This window comes from Rhinolophus sinicus, linkage group LG07, assembly GCF_036562045.2.
Source record: "Rhinolophus sinicus isolate RSC01 linkage group LG07, ASM3656204v1, whole genome shotgun sequence".
Taxonomy (NCBI): Eukaryota; Metazoa; Chordata; class Mammalia; order Chiroptera; family Rhinolophidae; genus Rhinolophus; species Rhinolophus sinicus.
The window spans coordinates 92,142,646-92,167,426 of NC_133757.1; the positions used below are offsets into that span (position 1 = coordinate 92,142,646).

The window sequence follows — 24,781 nt, forward strand, 5'->3', positions numbered from 1 at the left end:
CACCAACCTTGACATGCTTCAATCTGAAAAGCATCTCTACAACTTGTCTTTGTTTATATTCCATTGAACCGTGATGATATCCAATGCCCCGCCTTAACAGACCATGTAGTTTGTAGCTTTGCCTCGTTCCTCTCAGTCTGTGTAATATCTTTGTTAAAGTCTGCAATACCCAAAGAGTTCGCAATATCATATTAAAGCATTTATCCTTCAACTTAACAATGACGTTATATGTTAAAAGATTGTTTAGAAATCAATGCACAGTTGGAAACACTTCTGAAGAGTAGTCATGGTTTAGGCCAGCATCCAAAGTTTATTTAAATTACAAAATGTCTAATATATGGTATTTAAGTAGAATAGTTTCATAGTACCTGACACTCAAAGCCTGATTTTTGATACAGGCAAATGCAACCTAACTTTGTATGTGGTGATTCTTTCTCCATCCAGTTCCTCATCAGTAATATGCACCCCATTTTCTTCCCTATACCCAGAGTGGTTGAGGCCTAACCTTGCTACCAGTGCTTAATGACTGGCTGTAGCTCTAATGAACTGAACTAAGGGCTGCCCGTCAGCCTGGGGTTATAAGGAAACACTGAAGGGAAAGGACAAGAGGTGAGTGAGGGAGGAGAGTGCCCTGAGCCCAGTACCAAACCCCATCCCTGTCTAAATTCTCAGCTTAGTCTGATTTTCTACCATCCCCATTTTGTTCTACTTTTGCTGTTAATTCAAATCTAACTTACTTTTTTTTCATCATCACCTCGAGTCATGTCTGGCCAACTGACCAGTGTTGGTGTTTCTCTCTCTCACTGTCTTTCTTTCTCTGCATCTTCCTATCTTTTCTGTGTGTTATCTTTCTGTCTCGCTTCCTGTTTCCTCTCTCTCTCTCTCTCTCTCTCTCTCTCTCTCTCTCTCTCTCTCTCTCTCTCTATCTCCTCCTCTCTCTCTCTCTCTCCTCTCTCTCTCCCTCTCAATCTCTCTCACTTTCTCCCTCCCACTTGTCTCCTTTCTCTCGCTCTGAAACTTCCTGTGTCTGTTTCTGTACATTTCTCTGTCTATCTCTGTCAATCACTATTATTGTTCCTCTTTCTCTTATCTTTTTCTCCCCTTTTTTCTCTCTTATTATGCCTCTCCTTCTCTCCCCTCCCATAACTTAAGGAAAGAAAAAAGCATAAACGAGTAATAACCACAGTTCTCTGACTACCACCTGAACAATTTGGTCAACCAACAATCATTTCATGAGCACCCTTTGCATAGGGTGTCTATCCACATTCTACAGTTAAGTTTTTGAATGAACTGTGGCAGGAGGAAGAAGTATAGGACAATCACAACTCCAAAATTTCCAGTTTGAGGAACTAGGTACAAGGTACATCAACAACAGAGGTGGAAGAATTTCCAGCAGACAAATATTAATTTTGAGGTTCTTTTAGCAAGTTGTGATTCAAGCCTGTAGTTCAGAAAAAGGATGTTACATTCAATTTTTGTATTTCTGTCTGTACAAAGGAATAGTTATAAATAATTTCAATTAATAAAGGCAATTTCATAGATATTGGAATTATATTTTGTCACTAGTCTTTGAGCTGCTTTTGATAGCTGTATAAACTTACATGAATGATCTTAATTTCTCCAGCCTCCAACTTTAGTCTCCCTATTGTTTCAGATCAATGTAGATGAAGTATATTGTGTGTTTTATAAATTCTATATCACAGTATAGACACTACAAACATTTTTATGTGCTAAATTGTGTTCCTCCAAACACATCCAAAAATTCTTATGTTCAAGCCCTCACTTCCAGTACCAAAAGGTGTGACTACACTTAGAGATAGGGTTTTTACAAAGTCATTCGGTTAAATTGAGGTCATTAGGGTGGACCCTAATGCAGTATGACTAGTGTACTTATAAGAAGAGGAAATTTGGACACAGACACATACAAAAGGAAAACAATATGAAGATAGAGAAAGAAGATGGCCATCTACAAACCCAGGAGAAAAACCTAGAACGGATCCTTCCCTCCCAGCCCTCAGAAAAACCAACCTTAACAGTACTGTCTATTTCCCAGAACTGGGACAAAATGAACTTCTGTTGCTGAAGGCACTCACTCTGGGCCTTGTTACAGCAGCCTAGCAAGCCAATAAACGCACCTGAATGCATCCCCGTTTCTTTTCTCTTACCTGATTATCCACAACTGTACGATCCGTGTAAGTACAGTCTGGAGAAACTGCATAATGCTTCTTCAGGTTTTTCCTTATTTCCTTTATTTCAGCTGCCAATAAAATTATTCTTTGAATTCTAGCACCTGAATCTGAATTAAAAAAACTGAACATAAAATATTAGGAAAATCAGTAAATATATTGATTATAGCATGTTCCTTTATGTTTTTAAGTTTGAGGTTATGTACATAAATGCTAGGTAAAAAGAATGCCAGGTAATTAAAACCCAAAACACAATGCCCTGATTAGATGATATTTATCAGACTGCAATTATTTCAATTGTCTGTTTACCAGCTTACCATTTAAGTACATTTTAAATGTATGCTTTAAGATGTATTTAACAGGAAATCGAAAACCGTCTCCATCTCTCCCATCTCTCATGCCAACCAAATTTTTATTTTCTATATCCAGAGGAATTATATTTTTGACATTAAATTTGATGGAAAAATTCAATGTTTCTAATAATTGCATACAAATTCAAATTCTTTTTATTTTCATTAAATTTATTGGGAAGACAATGATTAGTAAAATTGCATAGGTTTCGAGTGTACATTTCTATAATACATCATCTATATGTCATGTTTCCTGCTCACCACCCAGAATCAGTTCTCCTTCCATCACCACATATTTGACCCCATTTACCCTATTTTACCAAATTCAAATTCTTCATAGTTGGAGAAGTATTTGAAAATTTTTATCTGCCAGACTCTCTTCTTTCTAACATAGATGGTAATTATTTTTTCCTATAAGTGACAAAATTAGCCTTGAGATATGTTTGGGTATTGCTCAATTAGTCATTGCTTGGTGGAATGACATACAGAGGAAAGGTGACCAGCCTGCTGAGCCATTAGAATAGGCCTGTATTGGCCATCCTCTATGCAATTTCACTCTTTTAAGACCCAAACCTATTCTGTATGACCATCCCCTTTCCAGAAATATTCCTGAAACAGTCAGAAAAGAAAAAATATATATGATTTTTCCCCCCCAAGAGTGGGTAAGGACAAATGCTAGGAAAGAATCCTGAGTGAGGGTGAGAATTGTGTAACTATTATCAAACAAAATTATATAACAAAATTCATATATCATGTTTCCCAGGTTAATTTATACATTAGAAAGAAACAAAAATAGAGGCATTTCTTTATAAATTTGTATGCTTTATGTTAAGACAATAAAAGCATAAAAATGTTAAAATCTTATTTCCTTCTTATATTAAAAGACAAATGTGTTAGTGAACTTGTTCTGACTAATTAGCTGTTTGATGTTTTAATGGTTATCTTTTATAAGTTGTAAAAACATTTATACAGGGTATTATAGACAAATTTGCAAACTTGCAATTTCTAAAAAAACAAATCTATAATTTGCACTTCTAAGAAAAAGGAAGCTAATACAATGAAGAAAATTATTATAAACTATTGTATAACTACTAAAATATTCAAAACTCCTCTCCTAGAAGACCCACCAAAAATAAAGTATAATTAAGATAACTTCATGTGTCACAGGAAGAGAAAAAAGTCACATCACATCATAAAAACAAGTTTGAATTATAAAAGCAGTTGAATACTCATACAGTTCATTAAACACTTAAAATTTCACAGCTCACGTAAAAATACTCACAAAGCACAGTTTCTCCTTTGAATCCTTATTGCTTTCCATAGTTTCTTCCTCAAAATTTTCTTCTCTCTTTCAGAATTTGGACCATTATGAGTATTTTGTTTACTTATCAAATTCGTAAAAAGTCGTGAAGCTGACATTTCCACTGAATGAATGTTGTATCTAAAGTAAAAATATGAGAAATTTTAATAATTGTATGTTCATACCAATTTTATAAATATCTTATATATAGATCTTATATACATCTCATGTATCATATATATATGTATGAGAGAGATTATATAATTTCATATATATATACCATGAGTGTCAAAAAAATGTATACATGACTTGTATTCATCTTTTGTTATTTGTATGTATTAAGTATTGCGATTTTAATACAGTTTTTTCTTTTCTTAATATGTGTATACATTTTTTGTCACTCTCTGTATATCATGTAAGTTTGCTCATAATCTATCTTTCATTTATTTGTTTGCTTTGTAGAAGGTCTTGTTTTATTTCAAATAGAATGAAATAAATTAGATCTAGGTTTCCTTCCCTCTCTTCCTTGTCTAGAATATCTACTCTTTGAGACCCAGCCCCTTTGTAAAAATGTCTTTGACCACTCTAGACTATTGTTTTCTCTTCCCACAACACTCTAAGGCACCTAATGTCTTTATCACACATTTATTTAAAATATATATTATGTTATACCCTTAAGGGCCAGATTGTGCTTTACAATTAAAAATTTACTGTTTTACCCTGCTATGTTCCCAGAGGTGACACATATCTCCTCATATGCACTATTAAACCTACAGAATGCCTTGAAACCTGAAATATTAAGTAACTGTTTATATATTGACTGGATAAACTATAGACGTTTCAAGCTTATGCATAATCACTCTTTTAAGGATGTCAATTCCTTAAGGGCAGTCATGTCACAAATTGTTTCTGCATCCCTGAGTCCTGGGCCCAGCATCAAGAAGCAAAGTGAAATCAACTGAACGTGAGCTCATTCCATCTATATAGATCTATTAAATATATTCCAAAGGAAAAACATTACTTTAAGTATAATGAAAACATGATTGTTAATTATTTGCTACTAATTAACTACTACTGCTACTAAGCCCCAGCTGACTTTTCTTTTAATGTTCTGAAGGAAAAATTAGAAACACGAAACTAGCAGACTAAAGATTTTACCTTTTTAAGTGAAGGGCTTAGATGTAATCACTTTTGCAAACAGCAGGCAGAACAAATAGTGTGAGGTCATATGTGTATGTGTTATGCATGTGTGTGCCAGTATACACGCTCTCTTTTGGTAAATGCACACTATATTTTATCCTTTGCCCCTTATCTTAGCTTGATGATATACAGAACTTTTCTAATAAGTGATAGGCCAGAGAATTCTACTATACTAAACTATACAATTAGATTTTGAAGTATAATTTAATAAGAGAAGTCCTCCTTCCTCTCATCCTATACCCAGGTTGGTACTGCAAGCATGATTTCAACATAAATAGAGTTAAAATTTCTCAAAATTCTACTAGTATGAATCAGAGGTTATATGTATCCTTCCACAGCTATTTTTTCAAAAGTCTTTAAATTGATACAATATTAAGTAAAATTCTAAGTAAACGTTACTTACAAAAAAAATATCGCTGGCAGCTTATCCATTTCTTTAAGTTTTTCCACAAAATAGGGAAACATTCTACGCTTTTCAGATTCTGCACTGTCAAAAGTTTGAGGCTTAAGGTGCTTTAGTAACTGATTCACCTGAATAAAATTATCATAAGTAAAAATTAGATCATAAAATATTTGTGGTTGTGAAGAAAAGATAATAAAGTCAGTTGACATAGGAGACTGAAATCAAATTGGTAAGGCTTAGTGCATTTTCATGGAGTAAGTTGGGAATTATAGCAAGATCATGAGCTAAATATTTTTAAATAAAACTAAAATCTGAGGAAAGTTGAAGGATATATTTCTACAATATTGTAACTGTGTCCATATAGTACCATTGCATTGTGTTGAGGGAAGGGGACAGAGATTGTCACAAATTCACAATGGTTATTATCAGGGTGAACACAGGGTACACAGCTTAAATAGGACTTCAACATACATAAAGTCTAAATTGCTTAAAATTCTACAAATGCAAATCAGAGATTCTTCCAAATATATTCTTCCAAATTCATCATCCATACCAGTATTCAGAGTGAAGGGTTGAGGAGGCTGAAAACAACAGGTGCAAACCTGGGGTGTCTTGGGAAAACTAAGAAATGTGAACAAATAAAATCATTTAAAAGCAGAATTCAGGTAGCTCCCCAAGTGGTTAGGAACCCAGCCGTGAGAGACACAACAATTAAACCAGATAATATTTAAATGTTGGGATTAGAGCATTGTGTACTTCAATATAAGTTCAAAGGGGAATAAGAGAGTAGGGGATCTGTTCCAGTATTCCACACTATATGTTCCATGTTTCCTTACCTTTTTGTTTATGTTTATTTACTCAATTTATACATAATAAATAAATATATCATAAAAAAATTCAAACAAGCTCTGCTCTGTCCTCTTATCTCTTCCACTCCACCAGTAGACTCACCCTCAAGATGCACCTCTCAGCCATTTGCAACTATTAGAAGGTAGAGGTTAATCCACTCCACGTGACTGGGTGATTTAACCATCCCTGGCCTGGGCCTATGGCTTGTGAGATGACCCCCACCAGGTCTCAGTATCTCTAGTAGCTTCAGTAGATGAAGCAGAATATTAAAGAAAATTGGCGTTGGGGAAGCTTGTTCTGCCTTTAAATGAGGAGGGCTGCTTCTTTTATGATACCGTTGCCCAATATTTTGAGAAAAAAAATAGATGTGCTTTCATCAGTAGACAGTCTATCCTATAGATAAAACGAGTGGAAAGAGATACGTCAGTACATATGAAAAGTGCCAACAGAATTTCTTGAAATGTATGGCAGTACTTTAGAATGTATATTATCCTTCAGGAATGTGAGAGAAATTCTCTAAGAACAAAAAGAGAAATGTAGGAGTCCTGCTTCTGTTACAGCCGGATGAGTTCCTACTGAACCTTCCCTCCTGCAGGTAACAGAGGACACTTCTGGGAAAAATACAACAAAACACTGACCTGAAGTCACTGGAAAGTGAACAAAAGCAGACAGGTTCTGGAGCAGAGTATAGAGGGTGGGAACAGGAGGAGTGGAAAATCCCAGTTTCATGGCTTTTAGCCTGGACACATGTAGAGAGGCCAAAATGTTGATAAATTCCCCCCCACCCCCATTCCACAATCTTTTTGTCTGAAGAAACAGTAAATTGAGCTCAGAACAATAACCACTAAGAAATGAGGGGACCGGGCCCGCCCAGTGGCTCAGGCGGTTGGAGCTCCATGTTCCTAACTCCGAAGGCTGCTGGTTCGATTCCCACATGGGCCAGTGGGCTCTCAACCACAAGGTTGCTGGTTCGACTCCCACAAGGGATGGTGGGCTGCGCCCCCTGCAACTAGCAATGGCAACTAGACCTGGAGCTGAGCTGTGCCCTCCACAACTAAGACTGAAAGGACAACAATTTGACTTGGAAAAGAGTCCTGGAAGTACACACTGTTCCCCAATAAAGTCCTGTTCCCCTTCCCCAATAAAATCCAAAAAAAAAAAAAAAAAAAAACAAAACCAAAAAACATATTTTCTTAAAAAAAAAAAGAAAAAAGAAATGAGGGGATAATTCCAGAGCTAGAAAATAAAATCCCTAAAAGCTGTCAATCAACTAAGCCCAAATTTGTCCAACTACTGACTCACATGTATGCAATGCAAACCCTATGTAGCCCAACTAAGGGTGAAAAATTAAGATTTTAGCTGTCACTAAGAAGGCAGAATTTGTAGTTTGAGTTTAAGTTAATTGCCTCTTAAAATAAAATAAATAAAAAAAAGACAGTCTTCAGAGGATTGTAATAGAAAACAGAATCCCCACAATATAACATTCACAATCCAAAGATAACAAAAAGAAGAAAATCCCCAAAATAACAACGTGTAAGGAACATGAGAAATATTACCCCTTATCAAAAGGAAAACAAAAATAATTATCTCAGATAAACACAAGAGATGACATAAATGTTAAAATTAGATGACAAGGATTTGGAAGCAGAAAAAGAAGCCCAGAATAAAAAGTGCTGAAAAATATAAATAAATAGATTTAGTGCCAAGAGAGTCGAAGGAGGAAAGGACATGGATAAGAAAATGAACTACAGGCATAGGAAAAAATACAAAGAAAAAAATGAAAAAGAGAAATTTTGAACCATGAGATCTACAAAAAAATTTCTTCCTAACTATAGTAAAACTAGACTTTCTGAAGAAGATGCCTTCCATGAACTTCAGAAAAACAAGAAAGCATTATAGATGCCAACACAAGAAAAAAGATTGTTACTGACACTAGGACTAAAGTATGTCAACTAGGACTTGTTAACTATCTGCTGAGAGATATCAAAATTCCTCACTGGAAAGTGTGTTGACATCCCCATCAGTGGAAAATTGTAACATTAATCAAAGCCATATTAAGCAACAAAAGAATAATATAACTAAACAAGCAAAACTAAAGGCTTATCTAGTAAAATAATTGGGATAAGGTAATATTTATAACCTTCCTTCTAATTAAAAATATTGAATATAGAATAACAGTGATACAGCAAAAGAAACAGCCAGCCACAGAAACATTGCCTAAAAGCAGAATTTAGTTTACTATACCAGAGGATGCCTGGTAAAAAATAAAATTAAGAGATAATTTTATGTATTCATTCATTCAACTGATCCTACACATGCACTACTGCTCTCCAAATAATATTTTTTAACTAAGTACCTACAATAATAAATTTAAGCAAAATAAATATTTAAAACTGAAAATTTCGGTGAAAAGAATGTAAAATGCTCAATAAAAATTATTATGCAGGATACAATAGATGAGAAGAGGATTTTCATGTTATGAATGGCACAGCTTATTGCCATGAGGCATGTTATAAGCTCCAAGGGAAGGAAATACAAGGTGAGTGCTTAATGGAGAGGATATTAAACGAAAATAGTTAGAAACTAATTAGAGGTTTGCCATCTCCTATGATATGGCAAGTTAAGAGGACTTAGTAAAATTAAGTTTGATCTAGACTGGTATGTTGAAAGCCAGATAATAACAATGATAGACCAAAGATTCTCAACCCTGTCTGCACATTAAAGTTTCATAGAATTTTGTTTTAAAACGCCAGTGCCCCAGCCCCACCCAAGGCCAACCAAATCAGAATTTTTAATAAGCTGCAATTTTTAATAAGCAGCCAGTGTTGAAAACCTCTATTTAATATAATAGCAATTCTTACGGTGATTGCTTCTTTAGTCGAATGTTGAATAACCCTAAATGTTGAATAACTATGGTGCACACCTGAAACTAATATAATATTGTATGTTAGCTATATTTTAATAAAAGCCTTTTTAAAAAGACATTTCAATTTTAAAAACAGGCAAAGAGCTTTCATAAACATCTCTCCAAAGGATATATAGCAATAGTTAATAAGCACGTGAAAACGTACTCAACACTATTGGTCCTTAGGGAAAAATAAATCAAAATCACAATGAGATAAACCTTCTCACTGCTGGACAGTCTTTAATCAAAATAAACACAAATCTACAGGGACAGAAAGTAGGTTAGTGGTTGCCTACATCTGGAGGGCAGAGGATGAAAGAGAATGAGTAAGAAGGAATGACTGCTAATGAGTACAAGGTTTCCTTTGGGGATGATGAAAATGTTCCAAAATTAGATGATGGTGATGGCTGCACAACTCTAAATATATTTTTAAACACTGAATGTATGCTTTAAACCAATGAACATCACAGTATATGAATTATATTTTAATAAAGCTGCTATGAATGAATTACTACGCATATTATTAGGACTCAGTGTTCATCCTCTTCCTTCCTTCCTCAAAATATGTCTCATTGCTTTAAGTGTCCATATTGACTGTCCATATTGCTTGAATAAAATGCATGTCTCTTGTACCTGAGTAAATAGAATTGAACATTTCCTATTTTTCTCGTAAAAACCAAATAACTAACGTGTCATGTTGCTTCTTCCCTTTTCTGGTGTCAGAGATTACCACTGTAAAATTCAGAGTCTAAATAAAGCAATCTAAATAAAGAGAGATATTTGAGTAATGCTACAAGTATAGTTGAGTTATTCTTATTATCATTCCATAAGACTTCCTAATATACACTGTAATAAATTTGCTTGTATTTCAAAACTTCAGCTGTTATTCTGTAAATCTTCCTAATATAAGGATTTATCACTCATTAAAATAGCTTCTGGATATATATATATATAATAGCAATTCTTGGCATTAGGTGGTTTTCAGACTTGAAGGTCGGGTAGTCTTTTCACGTCAGTATGCAATTAAAATTTTAAAAGAAAAAATAGGTTCTTTCTCACATGGAATGAGAAGGCAGGAACTTGAAATGAACGGAAATTCTGCTTCCATTACCTGAAATCATGCTGATCACATCTTAACCATGCTTAGGCCTCAAGAAGTCAACATTATTTGATATTATATGTCAGTATATGTAAATGAGTTGAACCATATTCCTTTCCTTCTAACAGTCTGGTAAATCAGACTTGGGTAACTAAGACATGTGCCACTGCTCATGCCAGCAAAATGTTGTAATACCCCCTTTCAGGAAGTAAAGTATCATTGGGATTTTTTTTTTATCATAACAAAAAAGTAAAGTTGAATAGAACTTAAAGGAAGATAAATTAAATAATACTTATAACTTCTCTTATCTATCCAGTTAGTTGGCAACAGAAAGAAACTGGACATTTATTTGGATAATGACCCAAATTAGTAAATAGATGAAAGGTCTTTGTTGGGGAAATATTGGAGATGAAAATCGGGATAATGACCCAGTGGTATCAGAAATCAGACAAGTCCTATCTTCTATGAAAAGGAAAAGCCCAACTTTAGTTTTATTGTCTGAAATGTAGATTCGGAAAAGACATGGTACCAGTGTGTGTGGGTTGTCCACGCTGGAGCTCAAGTAATGATTCTTTGCATTTTTCCACATCTAGGTAACTAAATTTAAGGTAGAATAATAAAGCATGGCCATGGGGTACTAATCTTCAAATCCTCAAGAGCTTTCTGGGTGATTCTACTGAAACTAAATGAAGAAGTCAAGTTCATTTCATATTGATCTTCAATTTAAATAAATCCTAAATGGCTTTAACTACCTTGCTTGGGTCCAGCTGAATCCAACGAATCATTTCCTTTTTCAGTTCCTCTTCATATTTCTTGGCATCTGCCCTCATGATGACTATTTTATTTTTGAAGCACCTGAATTCTTCAGGTTCTAACTCCTTGAAAACGAAGATTCACAAATACCAAGGAAAATAAAGTCATCACCCTTTCTAAAGTTTTTCATATACACCACTATGAAGTAAATCTCTCATGCAGTCAATATTCATCCATATTCAGTCACATAATTAACTGCATGTAGGCTGAGAGTTCTGTTCTCTATGTAATGGTTGATCATTATTCTGTGTTCATTAGAACCTACCAACACATCTTTTTTTTTTAAATATTGTAGTTAGCTTTATGGTAAATAAAAATTTCTAAACGTTTATTTTAAACATACATATTTTTCTTACCATGGCAAGGCACTATTTTAAGCACTTTACAAATAACAATTCAGTTAATCTTCATAATAACTCAACAAAGTAGATCTTATTTTGGGGAACAGGGAAAAATATGAATATATATAGAAAATTTCACTAATTTGCCCAATTCTGGAGCACTGCGGCTCCGGAATTTAAATTCTTAACAATGAAATATGCTGCCCTTATCTATACCAGAATAAATACCATTCATGAATTTGCTCATTATTAATGGACTGCCACTGCCAAAGAACGAGAGATATCAGCCATAGAATGTAAATATACACACACCTGCATTCTTGTCCATTCTGGCCAAACGTGTACCATAGCATCATAAAGCAGTACACTTTCCCGCGGAGAAAATCCAAGGTCTAAAGGGATTCCATATTTCTGCATCTGAAAACCATAAAAAACAAAATGATTGATTTTATATCCCGTTTACAAATTTTTAACAATCTGGACACATACTCATTTTCCAAAGTGCTTTGTACTTACATGATTGATGGTAAGTGCAGCACATGGGTGGTAGTGTTCAATGATAAAGTCGTTATCCTTTAGGGAACACACATACTTTTCTAGATCATTGTATCGCTCTTTGTACCATACTGTAAATATAGGATTGAAATAATCATTAAGATCTGGTTGCTTTCAAAAACAATAACCTAATCATGATTTTACAATTATAAGCAGGCCTAGAAAGAGCAATGCATGACTCCATTGCCAACAAAACACTAAAAACAATGCTGTGCATTGGGAAGAACCTTGAAACAGGACTCAATGTACCTGTATCACATAGTTGTGCTTTATTTTTCCTCTTGGTCTTAATCTTCGATTATGTTCTATCCTGTTTTCAGTGCCTGGTATTTATCTATGATATTATAATTTATTTTTCTCTATATGTACTCTTGTAAAGCATGACTTTGTGCAATGGGGGCATAGAATAAATAAATAGATATGTAGACATACAATTATTTAATTAAGAACATTATAACTACTACTACTATTACTATATTATTTCTCTATCATTAAGTACAGTATTACTTGGTCAAAGAAAGTGTATGTGTCTTTTGCTTTTTGTTTATTTCCTTTAATCAAAGAAGCCGATATTCCAAATATCTCTATTAATGTTACACTTGGTCTTATTGTTTTCTTAGCACTCACCACTACATAACATGTTATTTATTTTATTTATTACTTGTTTAATTTCTATGTCCACATTCAAATTTAAGCTCCAGAATAGCAGTTTGTTTCCTATTGTAATTCTAAGGACAATAATGGGGCCTGGCATATATTAGGAACTTTAATATTTGTTAGATCCCCCCTTTGTTAGCTGTGTGGACTTCGGCATGTCACTTAATCTCCTATAGCTAAGAGTCCTACTTATTTAATTTCCTTTGTATATTAGAACAAAATTGATTTCCCTTCAGAGTTGTAGTAAGACTATTTTTTTTATATTTGTAAGATGCACTAACATGATGCAAACACATAGAGTATACTGAGTAGTTCTGAGATCCCCTTCTCGTAAGTTAAAATAGCCATACCCAGTCTAACTCTGTATGATGGCTTTTCTATTCTTTTTTTTTGGTGTTTCTTTGAAAGTTTCAAGGTATTTTGAGCTGGACCAGAATTTTCCATCGTGCTTTCAGCATGTTGCCAGTATCTTTTAATTAACACCAACCATCTATTTAAAAAAAAAAAAAGGTATTATTGTCACAAAAAACAAATTTATAATATCATTACTTTTCTAAGAAAAAGATCATTAAAACTCAATTCTAAGAGAATAATAATCTTCTCTAATCTTTGAACATATTAAAACTATATTTATATTCACATAATTTAATCACTTTTATACAATTACCCAAAACTGATACTTTGATGTTTCTTATGAAATTTGTTAACCCAAAAATAAAGCGGTTGTATCCATTTCTCTTCTTGTGTTGACTCATTTTGAAAACATTTTTGGTGTTTTGCATAGGAAAGTAGTGTGCATAGTATATTGAGAGGATAGTTCTCAACTACCTTACACTATTCTCTGAGAATCTAATATTAAGCTATAAACAGGAAAATTAAATTGCTCACACAAAATTCTTGAAGAAACAGGTAAGCATGTAAATTACATCTAGTCAAAGGATGACAACAAGTGTTTTATAGTAAAATATAACAAAATTTGAAAAAGGAAAGTCTTACTTGAAAAGACATTTCTACTTTGTTTTAGACATTATTTTAAATATTGTATGACTGGATTATTTATTATTATTAATATCATCACTAACAGCAATTATAATGAATGCAAAATCCAGGCTTACTCAGTGAGATGTTCAGGATTACTGATAGTAGCAGAAAGTGCCAGAAAGGGACACCGAATCATAACAAGAAGATGTTCCCAAACTTCTGCTCCAATTTCTCCCCCAAGACAGTGAACCTGGCAATGTGGTCAAATAGACTCATTATAAAATTAATTACAATCCCCCTCCCAAATGTTAATAGATTATGCTACCAGAACTTATTATTTCTTCTCTGTCCACATTCAGTAATGTTTATTCACCTACTGGCAAAAGTGGTCCAAGAATCCCAACATAATTTTTGAGAAGGATTAAAGTGAGTTTAAGAATAACATATTGACAAATGACTTGCTCTATCAGGCATGACAATAGCTGACTGTGAAAAAGATTATTACATGCCATGGTAATAATAATACTCATAAACAAGAACAAATTGAGCAAAATGATACATTTTGTAAGTGTTATTTACAAATGAAATATTGGCTAAATTATAGCATTGCCACAAAAAAATAAGATGAAGAAATATCTCTATCAAAATAAGATATTTATTCATGTGTCACTAGTCCTACCTCTGAAATATAGATAAAAATACTTATGAAATAAATTAATTTGAAATAAATAAATTTCTCTCAGTCTGTAAATATACAGAGAACACTTATCCTACACTAGTTAGAAAACTGGAGAAAGCCTAGTTCTTTATATATACATATGTGTATTCACAAACAATTTAAGTTGATTTGCCAGTTTTGTAAGGTTTTGCAATTTGGATTGTACGAGGTCGAACAATTAAGCTCATGAACTCATCCTAGAAAAAGTGCCACATACCTCTTTGCTGAATATCACCCACCAGCTGTGTATGACCTTCGCATTGCTCCACTTCCTTGGCATTGTCAGATTCTAATTTTTACTGTATTGTTGGTGAGTCTCATTATGATTTAAATTTATTTTTCAGTTGAGGTTCTTTTCAAGTGTGTATTAGACATATGGAAATCTACTTTTGGGAGTGCCGTTTCTCTTAATATTTTAAGGAAATCCTTATATATTTTCAATGAGAGTTCTTCACCACTTATAAATTACAAATATATCCCATTCAATGGCTTTTAATTTCATTATCTTAATGCTGTATGTTGATGAATAAAAATTCTTGATTTTAATATAGTCAAATTTGTTAAATCTATTTTTCATAGTTTGAGCTTTTCAGGTTTGTGTTTAAGAGGTCTTCCTCTACTCCTAAGTAATGAAGATATTCAAATATTATATTCTAAAGTTTCATCCATTTTCCTTTCATGTTTATGTGTTTGTTAAACCATTTCTGAAATTGCTTTTGTGTATGATGTGAGGAAGTAATCTAATTTCATTTATCTTCCATATGGACTCCCAATTTTTCTAATACTGTTTTCAGTACCACGATTTTCTTAAATAAAATGTCTATATGTGGTTCTATTTCGGGGCTTTCTGTCCCATTTGTCTATATGTCTTTCCCTCTTTCAGAAGACATCACTTGATTACCATAGATCTATAATAAATCCTAATACCTGATAGAGCAAGTTTGTAAACCCTTATCATTTTTTTCAAATGTATCTTTTTGACTACTTGAATATTTTTCAAATTTATCTGGGGTAACTTTTTCCCTTTGGAACTTCCATGTAAATTTCAGAATCAGGTAATCAACTCCCTCACCCAAACATACAAATGTGCGCAAAAAAAGTGCACGTGCACACACACACCTACACACACACACACACACACACACACACACACACATATCACAGAAAGACAGAAAAAGTTCTGTGAGTTTTTATTGTGATTGCACTGAATATATTGGACAACTTGGGGACTTAATAATATGCGTGTCCAAAATGATCTATTATAATCATAATTAGGGCAGTTATAATCATAACATTGAATTTTCCAATATAAAAACATGGACCATTTCCCTAGGTATCTCTATCCATTCGATTATTTTGTAAATTATTCTAATATATCACTCAGTAAAGTTTAAAGATTTCTTTATCGATGTTTTGCACATCTTTTTAAAGATTTATTCCAAAGTACTTCATATATTTTATGCAATTATAATGATATTAAAAATGCTTGTTTATCTCGTTTTCTCAACATGTGTCACTGACATGAAAATTATTTATCAATTTGAATTTCAAAGGATGAAAAATATAAGGATATATTCTTGACCTAAATATAATTATGCTAGAAAGATAAGCCAAAAAGAAATTTTAAAAAATATTTGGAAATTAAGATATATACTTCTAATTAATCCTGGACCAAAAACTAAATCATGATGGCAATAAAAGGTGTTTTAAACTGAATGATTAAAAAAACGAAATGTTTCAAGTGTTGCTAAAGCAGTACTTTAAGATTAATGCATAATCTTCAATGCATTAATGTATTAGGAAAAATACATGCATGTATCAGAAAAGAACTCAAAATTAATGTTTAAATTATACGTCACCTATGTAAATCTGCAGCCTGCCTATTTTATTTGTTTATTTTAGTCTATCTGCTTGCTTTATTTGCGTATTTGTATTCTGCTTTTTATTTCCTTCCTAGTGTTATTCATTAAATTAATGCTAGCTGGGAAGTATGAGGCATTTTTTAAAAAAACAGAAATAGAGAAAACATGACTAATTTGCCACAAATGCACCCAGTGATAGGTAAATAGGTAAAATTAAAAAGTACTTCTTAAAAGATAGTCAGTTCGGTGAGATAAAAGATTTTCGCTTAAAGAAAAATATGCCTATTGCCAATTAGTCATTGGTGTGTCCAGTGATTTCCGGAATACTTATTCTCTGCTACTAGCACTCTTAATCTAGAATTTCTTTCTGTTTTCCCATTCCATCTCCTTCCAGATCTATCTATTACCATGAGCACATACTACTTTCATAAACTGAGTATTTATTTTAATAACTATCCATATGATCATCATCTTTACTAAAGTACATGAATTACATATTTTATATACATAAAACTATTTAATTGGGATAATGATAATGAAAGGTAGCGTACCTCATCAAATATGACATATCTTATTCTTTTCACCCACTGTTGATGATGAGGCGATAGTAAGAGTATTTCCAAACACTGAGGCACTGTCACCAATATCTATTTTTAAAAAGTTAGGGAACCATTAACTTGATTTCTTTTTAAACATCAAACTTTAACTTTTAGACATTAATAACATATTTTAGATAACACAGTACATTTATATTGTCATTTCCATTAAAACAACCATCTCATTTGTGGAAAAACAAAACAAATTTTTGTAATGGATGTATGCTGCTGCTGACAAACTAAAAAGGAGTTAAGCTTATTTCATTAATAAATATTCAGTACATTGGGAATATAAAATCATCAGCATTTGAAACCATCACCATTGAAGGAAGTTGCTTCCTCCTGTTGAAATTTCAGAAAAGAAAATAATTCTACTTTGTATAGAAAATACATCATCTTTTACCATGTATAATGGGAACTTTTTTGCCCAAATTTGTGAGGAAAAAATAGGGATGGGCATTATACATGGGTAGTACTAATTCCATATATATAAATGTTTTTAATTATTTTATTTATTATTATGAGTTGAAAGCTAACTCTAGAAATCAATAATAATATTCATATGTAAAATAATACCCTGGAATACGATAATTGGTTTTGTTGAACTTAGGATGAACTTGCAAGACAAAGAGTTCTTGGCCTTCTATGATGTGTAAATATCGTAAATTTGCTACTGGTACATAAAATTTCTTGTACCTTGTATCTGTTCTTGTGTTTCATAATTATTTGTTACATAAAATTTCTTACACCATAAAATGTTAAAACGTAAATGCTAAAACTCTTTTATAATACAAAAACAACTACCTAAAGTAAACAAATAAAATTTTGAATTAAAATTTAAAAAGAAAGATTTTTTTACCTGAAAGTTTGGGCTAAAAATGTTGGTGAGCATTATACATGGCAAAGTACGGTAATTATTTGAAAGTTAATCAAATTATTAAATAAAAAATATAATAGAAATAATACATTCAAATATAAATATATGGATCAGTGTCATTGTGAATTTAATTTATCCTCACATTAAAACCTTGAAGTGCCTACCAAAGTACCCTAATATTCCTTATGATTTATTATGTGTGCATGTGTGTGACGTACCTGACAATTCAAGGTGTCATGACGGTAATCTCTTGTAAAAACTCCACACACCACTAATCCTTTTGGCAGCGCTTTGGTAAATAAACTGTAGACAGTTCCTACCACTTGATTCACAAGAGCCTTAAATCATAAAAGACATAACCTAGTATTCAGTAGTTATTGACAATACTGAAAAAAGTATTTAAAGTAAACTAACGTCTGCAACAAATTTACATGCAAGAAACTGCAGTACCAATTTTATATAAGTCTTTCTTAATAAAAGACTTACTTGCACAAGTGGTTCCCACCGGTTCCATTTTAAACTTGCCCTTAATGTATCATATATGACACTGCTTATTAATGGGCTAGCTAGAAACAGTAAACAACAATCCGTGCCACAGAAATGTGATATATACTGTACAGGTGAAATCAGATGATGATTTTTTATTGAAAAACGTAATTGGTTCTCCAATGATAGGCACATTACTTAGCTTCACTAAGCCTCTGTTTTCTCATCTGTAAAGTCAGAGGACTGGGTCATATGATAGAGATGATCTGTCCCCAAACTAGCATTCTGAATTTCTTCGCAGTGCATCTTTAAGGATTGCAATTAAGGAGTCTCCTAGGGAAAGAGAGGGGAAGGGATACCCCAAATCCCTTCTAGATAAAGAGAAAAAATTCTGATTTGGCCAAAAGCCTCTTAACTTCATTTTACACAGGATGCTGTAAAGAAAGAAGTCTATAGCACTTGAAATAATCAGGGGTTTATTTGCAGAACATTTATCCAACCAAGAGGAAAGCAAAACAGAACAGCTGTTTTTCCCTCTTCCTCTCTCTGTCATGAAATTGTCCATACTCACTTAACCTTGGCACAGATATCAAATGGTTTTTTTTAGCAAAATTCTCCAAAGTGTCAAATCATTATTTTTATTAATAATAAGTACTGGACCTAAAGAGGCTTAAACAATAAAATGAATAAAAAATAAGGGGGAATGGTACCATTTATTGATCATTGTTTACGCCTAGACAATATATTGGATGCTTTACATATATCATATGACTTAACGTTTAGAATAAAGTAAGTAGCCCCCCTTATCCACGGGACATATGTTATAAAACTCCCAATGGGTGCCTTAAACCACAGATAGCAGCAAATCATATATATACAGTACTATGTTTTTGTGTTTGTTTGTTTTTTCCTATCCACACATACCATTTCATTTAAGTGAAATACTTTATGGCTTCTCTTTGGCATATCCAAATTGCTAGCTAGCATCACTACTTTTGCATTTTGGAGTCATTAAGTAAAATACGGTTATTTGAACACGAGCACTGCGACAGTAGATTTGATAATTGAGAAGACTGCTAAGTGAGCAATGGGTGGGGAGTGCAAATAGCACAGATACACTGGATAAAGGGATGATTCACATCCAGGGAGGAACACAACAGGACAGTGTAAGATTTCATAACCCTACTCAGAATAGCACACTAGTGAACACATACGAATTGTTTACTTCTGCAATTTTCCATTTAGCATATTTGGACCATGGTTGACCATGGGTAACAAAAACCACAGAAAGTGAAACCATGCATAAGGGAGGACTAATGTATAATGCAAGCATTTTTATCTTTTTTTTACAGGTAGAAAAACAGGTGAAAAACAGGCTCATGATCACACAGAACATAAGCCCTCAAATCCGTGACTGCAGTGCTGGAGCCTGTATACTGTAGTACATCCCTATGGTTAAAGGCACAGACTACAGGTCAGGAAAATTATGGTGAGACATAGAGTGTCATATGGACACAATACCTTTGTTGGAGAAACATACACAACCACCCCTTCATCACCCTCTCTCAGAATTTTCTCCATGCAGTAGTAAGAGGCATAGGTTTTCCCTGATGATGTCGGGGCAACAATTACAGCAGATTCATTATTATCCACAACATCAAGAAGTTCCCTCTAGATAAGAAAAAAATCATATTTCATTTTGAAAACACATATTTAGTGTCACATTGTAACTTAACAACAACTGTATCTAAGGCAAATGAGAATTCACAGTTCCTTCTGAGATATAATAGTGTTGAAGATGGCAGGTACTTAAGGGAATCACCATTTCCTGTTATTAGGAAATAACTCAATTCACATCTCTCTTTCTTCACTTAAACTTGGATAAAAATACCCTAATAAATACCCATCATCACCAGGGGTCTGCCCAGGTTATCAAGCAGCCCAGCTCTCTGTACTTTTTGTTAGCTTGGGGAACTTCAGACTGAAATCAAAATTACCCAAGTCTGTTGTTCTTAATTTTTCCATGTTTCTGTTTATAACTTAAGTGTCAGCAAATGAATAAGGTGTAGAAAATGGCAGTTATATTCCAAAACATATAAAGATATGTAATAGGTTATATATTTATCATTATCATGATAAATTATGAATGATTCTGCTGTTCAACATTTGGACAATCTGAAAGCATCACTACTTTCAAAGAATGGTAAATTCTTGCCAAATATATATCATTAAACATCAGGTACTACATTTTTATTTGAAACCATATATATATATATAATTAAGAATAGACTAACTGGAGTTAGAGAACCTAGTTTTCAATCCAGGCTCTATCATTTAAGAATATATATATATATATAATTTCAGCTGACTCTTTTTTGTGTTCCTTTAAGGTCAAAACATGATTTATTTTCATTGTCATTATGTTGCATTCTATAATGATTGACATATCCAAAATTTGTCACACACAATGAGATGTGAACCAACTGTTTCCATCAAGTTTCTTCATTCTTCCGGACTACAGATTTTTTTGGTAAATACCTGCCATGTGTCTGGTATAAAACGATGCACCCTGGGATCTGGATCACTTCTTTCTTCTCGAAATAAGTAAGGACCCATGTATGTTAACTGAAACCGAGCTGCTCCCATGTGAACTGAATATTTAGAAATATCCTTCTTAGTACCTGATTCCTGCAACTAAAATAATATGACATATGAGATTTTCATACTTATGATTTTTAACTTGGGCAAGGAAATTATTATCAATAATGTTGTAGTTTGCTTTGTTTCAACAAGATTATTATTTCATGTTTCATGGTAGTTCAGAGTTAACAAAGGAGGGTAAGATATAGATACTATATTTCATTATACTTTTAAAATACTATTTTATATGTCAGTACCATGTTCCGTAGAACATAAGTAAAATGAATATAAAATTAATATTTCAATTATAAATCAGCATAATATTTATAATTGTTAAAATCAACAAGCACCCCCCCCACACACACACACAATGAAAATTGTGTTTCAATTAAGGTACTCTTGTCAATCTTGAAAGGGCTTCTTTAGTAAAGGAAATATTCTTATAAGGGTCTATATAATTAGTACACATCATCTTACAAATTATTTTACTCAAAGAATTCTACCAATAGGTAAATAATTCTTATCACTAAGGAATTCACCATTACAAGAAATTCACATATTTGACATGGCCTCTATTCTTGAAGTTCTGATAACACTTGATTATGATAATATTAACAAAGCATAGCAAATATAAACTCATATGTTGTGGTGCTCTGGTTGAGAATTAACCACAAAACACGTTTTGAAACATTGATGGCTGGAAGCAGGAAAAAATTCCATTAAAAATTACCAAAAATATAATTAACTTTTTTAAATGACCAATATTTTTTTCCTATTTATTTTCATGTTTAAGAAAAAAGAAAAAAACCTGTAATACTTTTGGTCATTCAATAATAAAGTAAATATGTTATTTCTGAGCAGGAGCAGTAACTCCAGATCTAGAGTTGGAAACAGTGGGGAGCTAGAATTCCATCCATCATTTAGGTTTTTTCTTGTTTGTTTGTTTAAAGAAAGAAAGAATTGCTTCCTTTGAGCTTGTATGTTTATTTTAGGAAAACTCTTTCCTCCCAATTTTTCAGGTCCCTCAAAGGAGTGAAGAAACATAGCGCTCCCTTGGTTGGATATTATATACCCTTGCAATATGAGGTCAGGATAGAGCAACCAACGAACGAGATATCGGTATTGTGGTTGGATTTGGACTATAAGCTCATCTCATATTCAACATTGAGATAATTTTCTGCAGTGTAATTCATTTCTATATCTACACAGCTTCAAAAGTCTTGTTAAACATGACAGGTGAATTTTAGCTGTGGCACTTGGGTAATCAAAATGCAGGGCTGTTTCCATGCTGAATGTGAAGTATAATATGGGAGAACAAAAGCCACCTGGGAAAGCTGGCCTCAAGCTCTCCATTGGGGCTTACAGAATTGCCAAGTAGTGCTCCAAAGTAATAAATCCTGAGATTATGGAAGCAAGCTACAGCTAGAAAGGATTTATGGGCAATGTTAGAATTCTTTAGGAATGGGCAAACTAGCAAAAGGCTGGATCTTTGGGGTAGGACAGTATGAAGACTTGGGAACATTATAGAGCCATTAAAGAAAGGACTAGTTCAGGAGGAAATGAAAGTCTAACTATGCTTCCTCTATCTGACCAGTTACTCTGATTTGGTTAATCTGGTCAATCTCTCTGAGGGTGAATTTTAATTCTTTCCAGAAGTCTTCAGAAATCTCCCAGATAAACAGACAACAAAATTTACAGGCAACACTCAAATCTATAAAATTCTTTCCTTCCCTTTACCCTCCCCTCCTTTCTTTATTCCTTCCTTCCATTTATTGAGCAGCTTTTTAAAATTACTGCATTATGGACACAGCAAGAAACAAGACATAAAAAGGCCATGCTTCTATTGTACTTACATTCTAATTCTGGGAAACAAACAATAAACAAATGGACAAAACATACACCGAAATATTCAGATAGTGGCATATGCTGCTAAGAAAGAGAAATCAATCTTTTAGTGACTTCATGGGTGGGAGGGAAGAATGGAGGAAACGCTACATAATATTGGATGGTCTCAAGCCAGCCACAAAATGTTCCTTGGATAACATGATGTGTCAACTAAAACATTAATAACCAGAAAAGTAAGCCATGTTAACATGAGAGGGAACAGACGTTCACATAGAAGAAATAGCTGATGCAATACTATGACGCAAGAAAAATAACCCTGTTCACGCAACAAACAGAATGATTAGAAATGGGAACAGATTGGTAATTGAGGACCAGATATGTAGGGCCTTGTGGGCTTTGGTAAAAAAAAAAAAAAAAAAAAATCATTCTAAGTAAAATGGGGAGTGCCTATATTTTATCCATTCAGGCTGCTACAACAAAAATACCATAAACTGGGTGGTTTGCTAAGAGTCGGCCCCTTACAAGATCATCTTTTTGCTCTAATGTCACATGGCAAAGAGAGGAGCCAGGCTTTTGTAAAGGCACTAATTCCATTCATGAGGGCTCCACCCTCATTACCTAATCACCTAATCACTTTCCAAAGGCTCCAGTTCTAAATACAATCACTCTGGAGGTTAAAATTTCAACATGTATTTTGGGGGGAGGACACACATATTTAGACCATAGCACCTCTACAACAAATAAAACATACATCCATAAAAAATATTAGATCTGTGTCTATATAGGACAATGCATGACTAATTATTAACTTAATCTAATAAACATTAATTCTAAATACATCCCACAAAATATTTCATACACCTGCACACATGAATGTCACATAATATTTTCTATAGCATCTACCTGAGGCGATAATGACTGTGCCAAGTTGTCAAATCCAATATATTTTAGATACTTGGCCAATTTTTGCCGATGTGTTTTTTGTAATAGTTCTGAATATTTTTCATAGATTACATGAATTCTTTTCATCAAGTTAATTATTATGCTTATATCTCTGGATTCTGCTTCTGTTGGAAAAAAAAAAAATTGGCATGCGTAATTTAAGTTATGTAAGATATTGATAATAAAACCCCCCAAATTGACTTAATTTTATTGCAGGATTAAAAAAAAACATATTCATATGACTCACTCATAATAATTGAGGGATTCATAGCAACTACTATTGCATAGCAGTTGAGTATGCCCTTGAGTTAGAATAGGGTTGCCAGTTTTAGCAAATAAAAATATAGGAGATCCAGGTTGAGATATATATTCCATGACATGCACCTATACTAAAAAATTGTTATTTATCTGAAATTCAAAGTTAATTTTTCTGTGCTTGATTTAACAACTTGAAAAGTTACCTCTCTAAGCTTCATTTTCTTTATACAGATCATGGGGATACTAATAATAGGTCTTGCCTCATATGGTTATGATAAAGATTAAACAAATTAATGTATGTAAAAATACAATAATGGCAGCAGTTATTATTAATCGTAAGGATTAATATGGAGTATAGGCTGAATTGATTTTTTTTTAAACAAGGCCATTCCATATTTTACTCTTTTAATATTTACTTTTCTATGAACACAAGAGATAAATATCTTTTATCTTCCCTCCAATCAGAAATGTTCATTCTCTGGCCCATATCCAAAACACTGTTGTGCCCCAGTTTACTAATTATTTAATATCTGCATATTTTTTGGAGTAAGAGAGTTATATTAAAGTTCTTTCCCTGTTACTGACATTTGATGGACACATAATTTGTTCTCCTAGAACCTCGGTTTCTTAACGTAATATCAGGGCAATGTAATCTGCATCAGAGAATTGTGAGAATCTCTCTCTCTCTATGTGTGTGTGTGTGTGTGTGTGTGTGTGTGTGTGTGTGTGTGTGTGTATATATATATATATATATATATATATATATATATATATATATATATATAAAACACACACAGTAGGTCTTCAAGTAACATCATTTTGCTCAATGTTATTTCATTATAACATTGATGAGATGCCATAGGAATTTAACTCCTATTAGCCTAAGGTAAAATTAGGTTCACTATACACTTGAAGTAG

The 24,781-nt window shown here is 33.1% G+C and overlaps 1 protein-coding gene across 2 annotated transcripts in view; it reads right to left on the reverse strand.

The window, feature by feature from the left end:
• The window catches only part of LOC109447240 (putative ATP-dependent RNA helicase DDX60), a 74,762-nt gene that overhangs the window by 20,225 nt on the left and 29,756 nt on the right, over positions 1-24,781 (reverse strand). For both annotated transcript variants that reach the window (XM_074338294.1, XM_074338295.1), the window contains 14 exons: positions 23,567-23,730; positions 20,717-20,872; positions 19,700-19,849; positions 17,911-18,030; positions 16,771-16,866; positions 13,774-13,889; positions 13,009-13,148; positions 11,963-12,072; positions 11,759-11,863; positions 11,045-11,170; positions 5,440-5,567; positions 3,819-3,977; positions 2,166-2,310; positions 8-160 (listed from right to left, as the gene is read on the reverse strand). In XM_074338294.1, the coding sequence (XP_074194395.1) occupies positions 8-160; positions 2,166-2,310; positions 3,819-3,977; positions 5,440-5,567; positions 11,045-11,170; positions 11,759-11,863; positions 11,963-12,072; positions 13,009-13,148; positions 13,774-13,889; positions 16,771-16,866; positions 17,911-18,030; positions 19,700-19,849; positions 20,717-20,872; positions 23,567-23,730 (1,868 nt within the window). The remainder of the gene's footprint in view (positions 1-7; positions 161-2,165; positions 2,311-3,818; positions 3,978-5,439; positions 5,568-11,044; positions 11,171-11,758; positions 11,864-11,962; positions 12,073-13,008; positions 13,149-13,773; positions 13,890-16,770; positions 16,867-17,910; positions 18,031-19,699; positions 19,850-20,716; positions 20,873-23,566; positions 23,731-24,781) is intronic.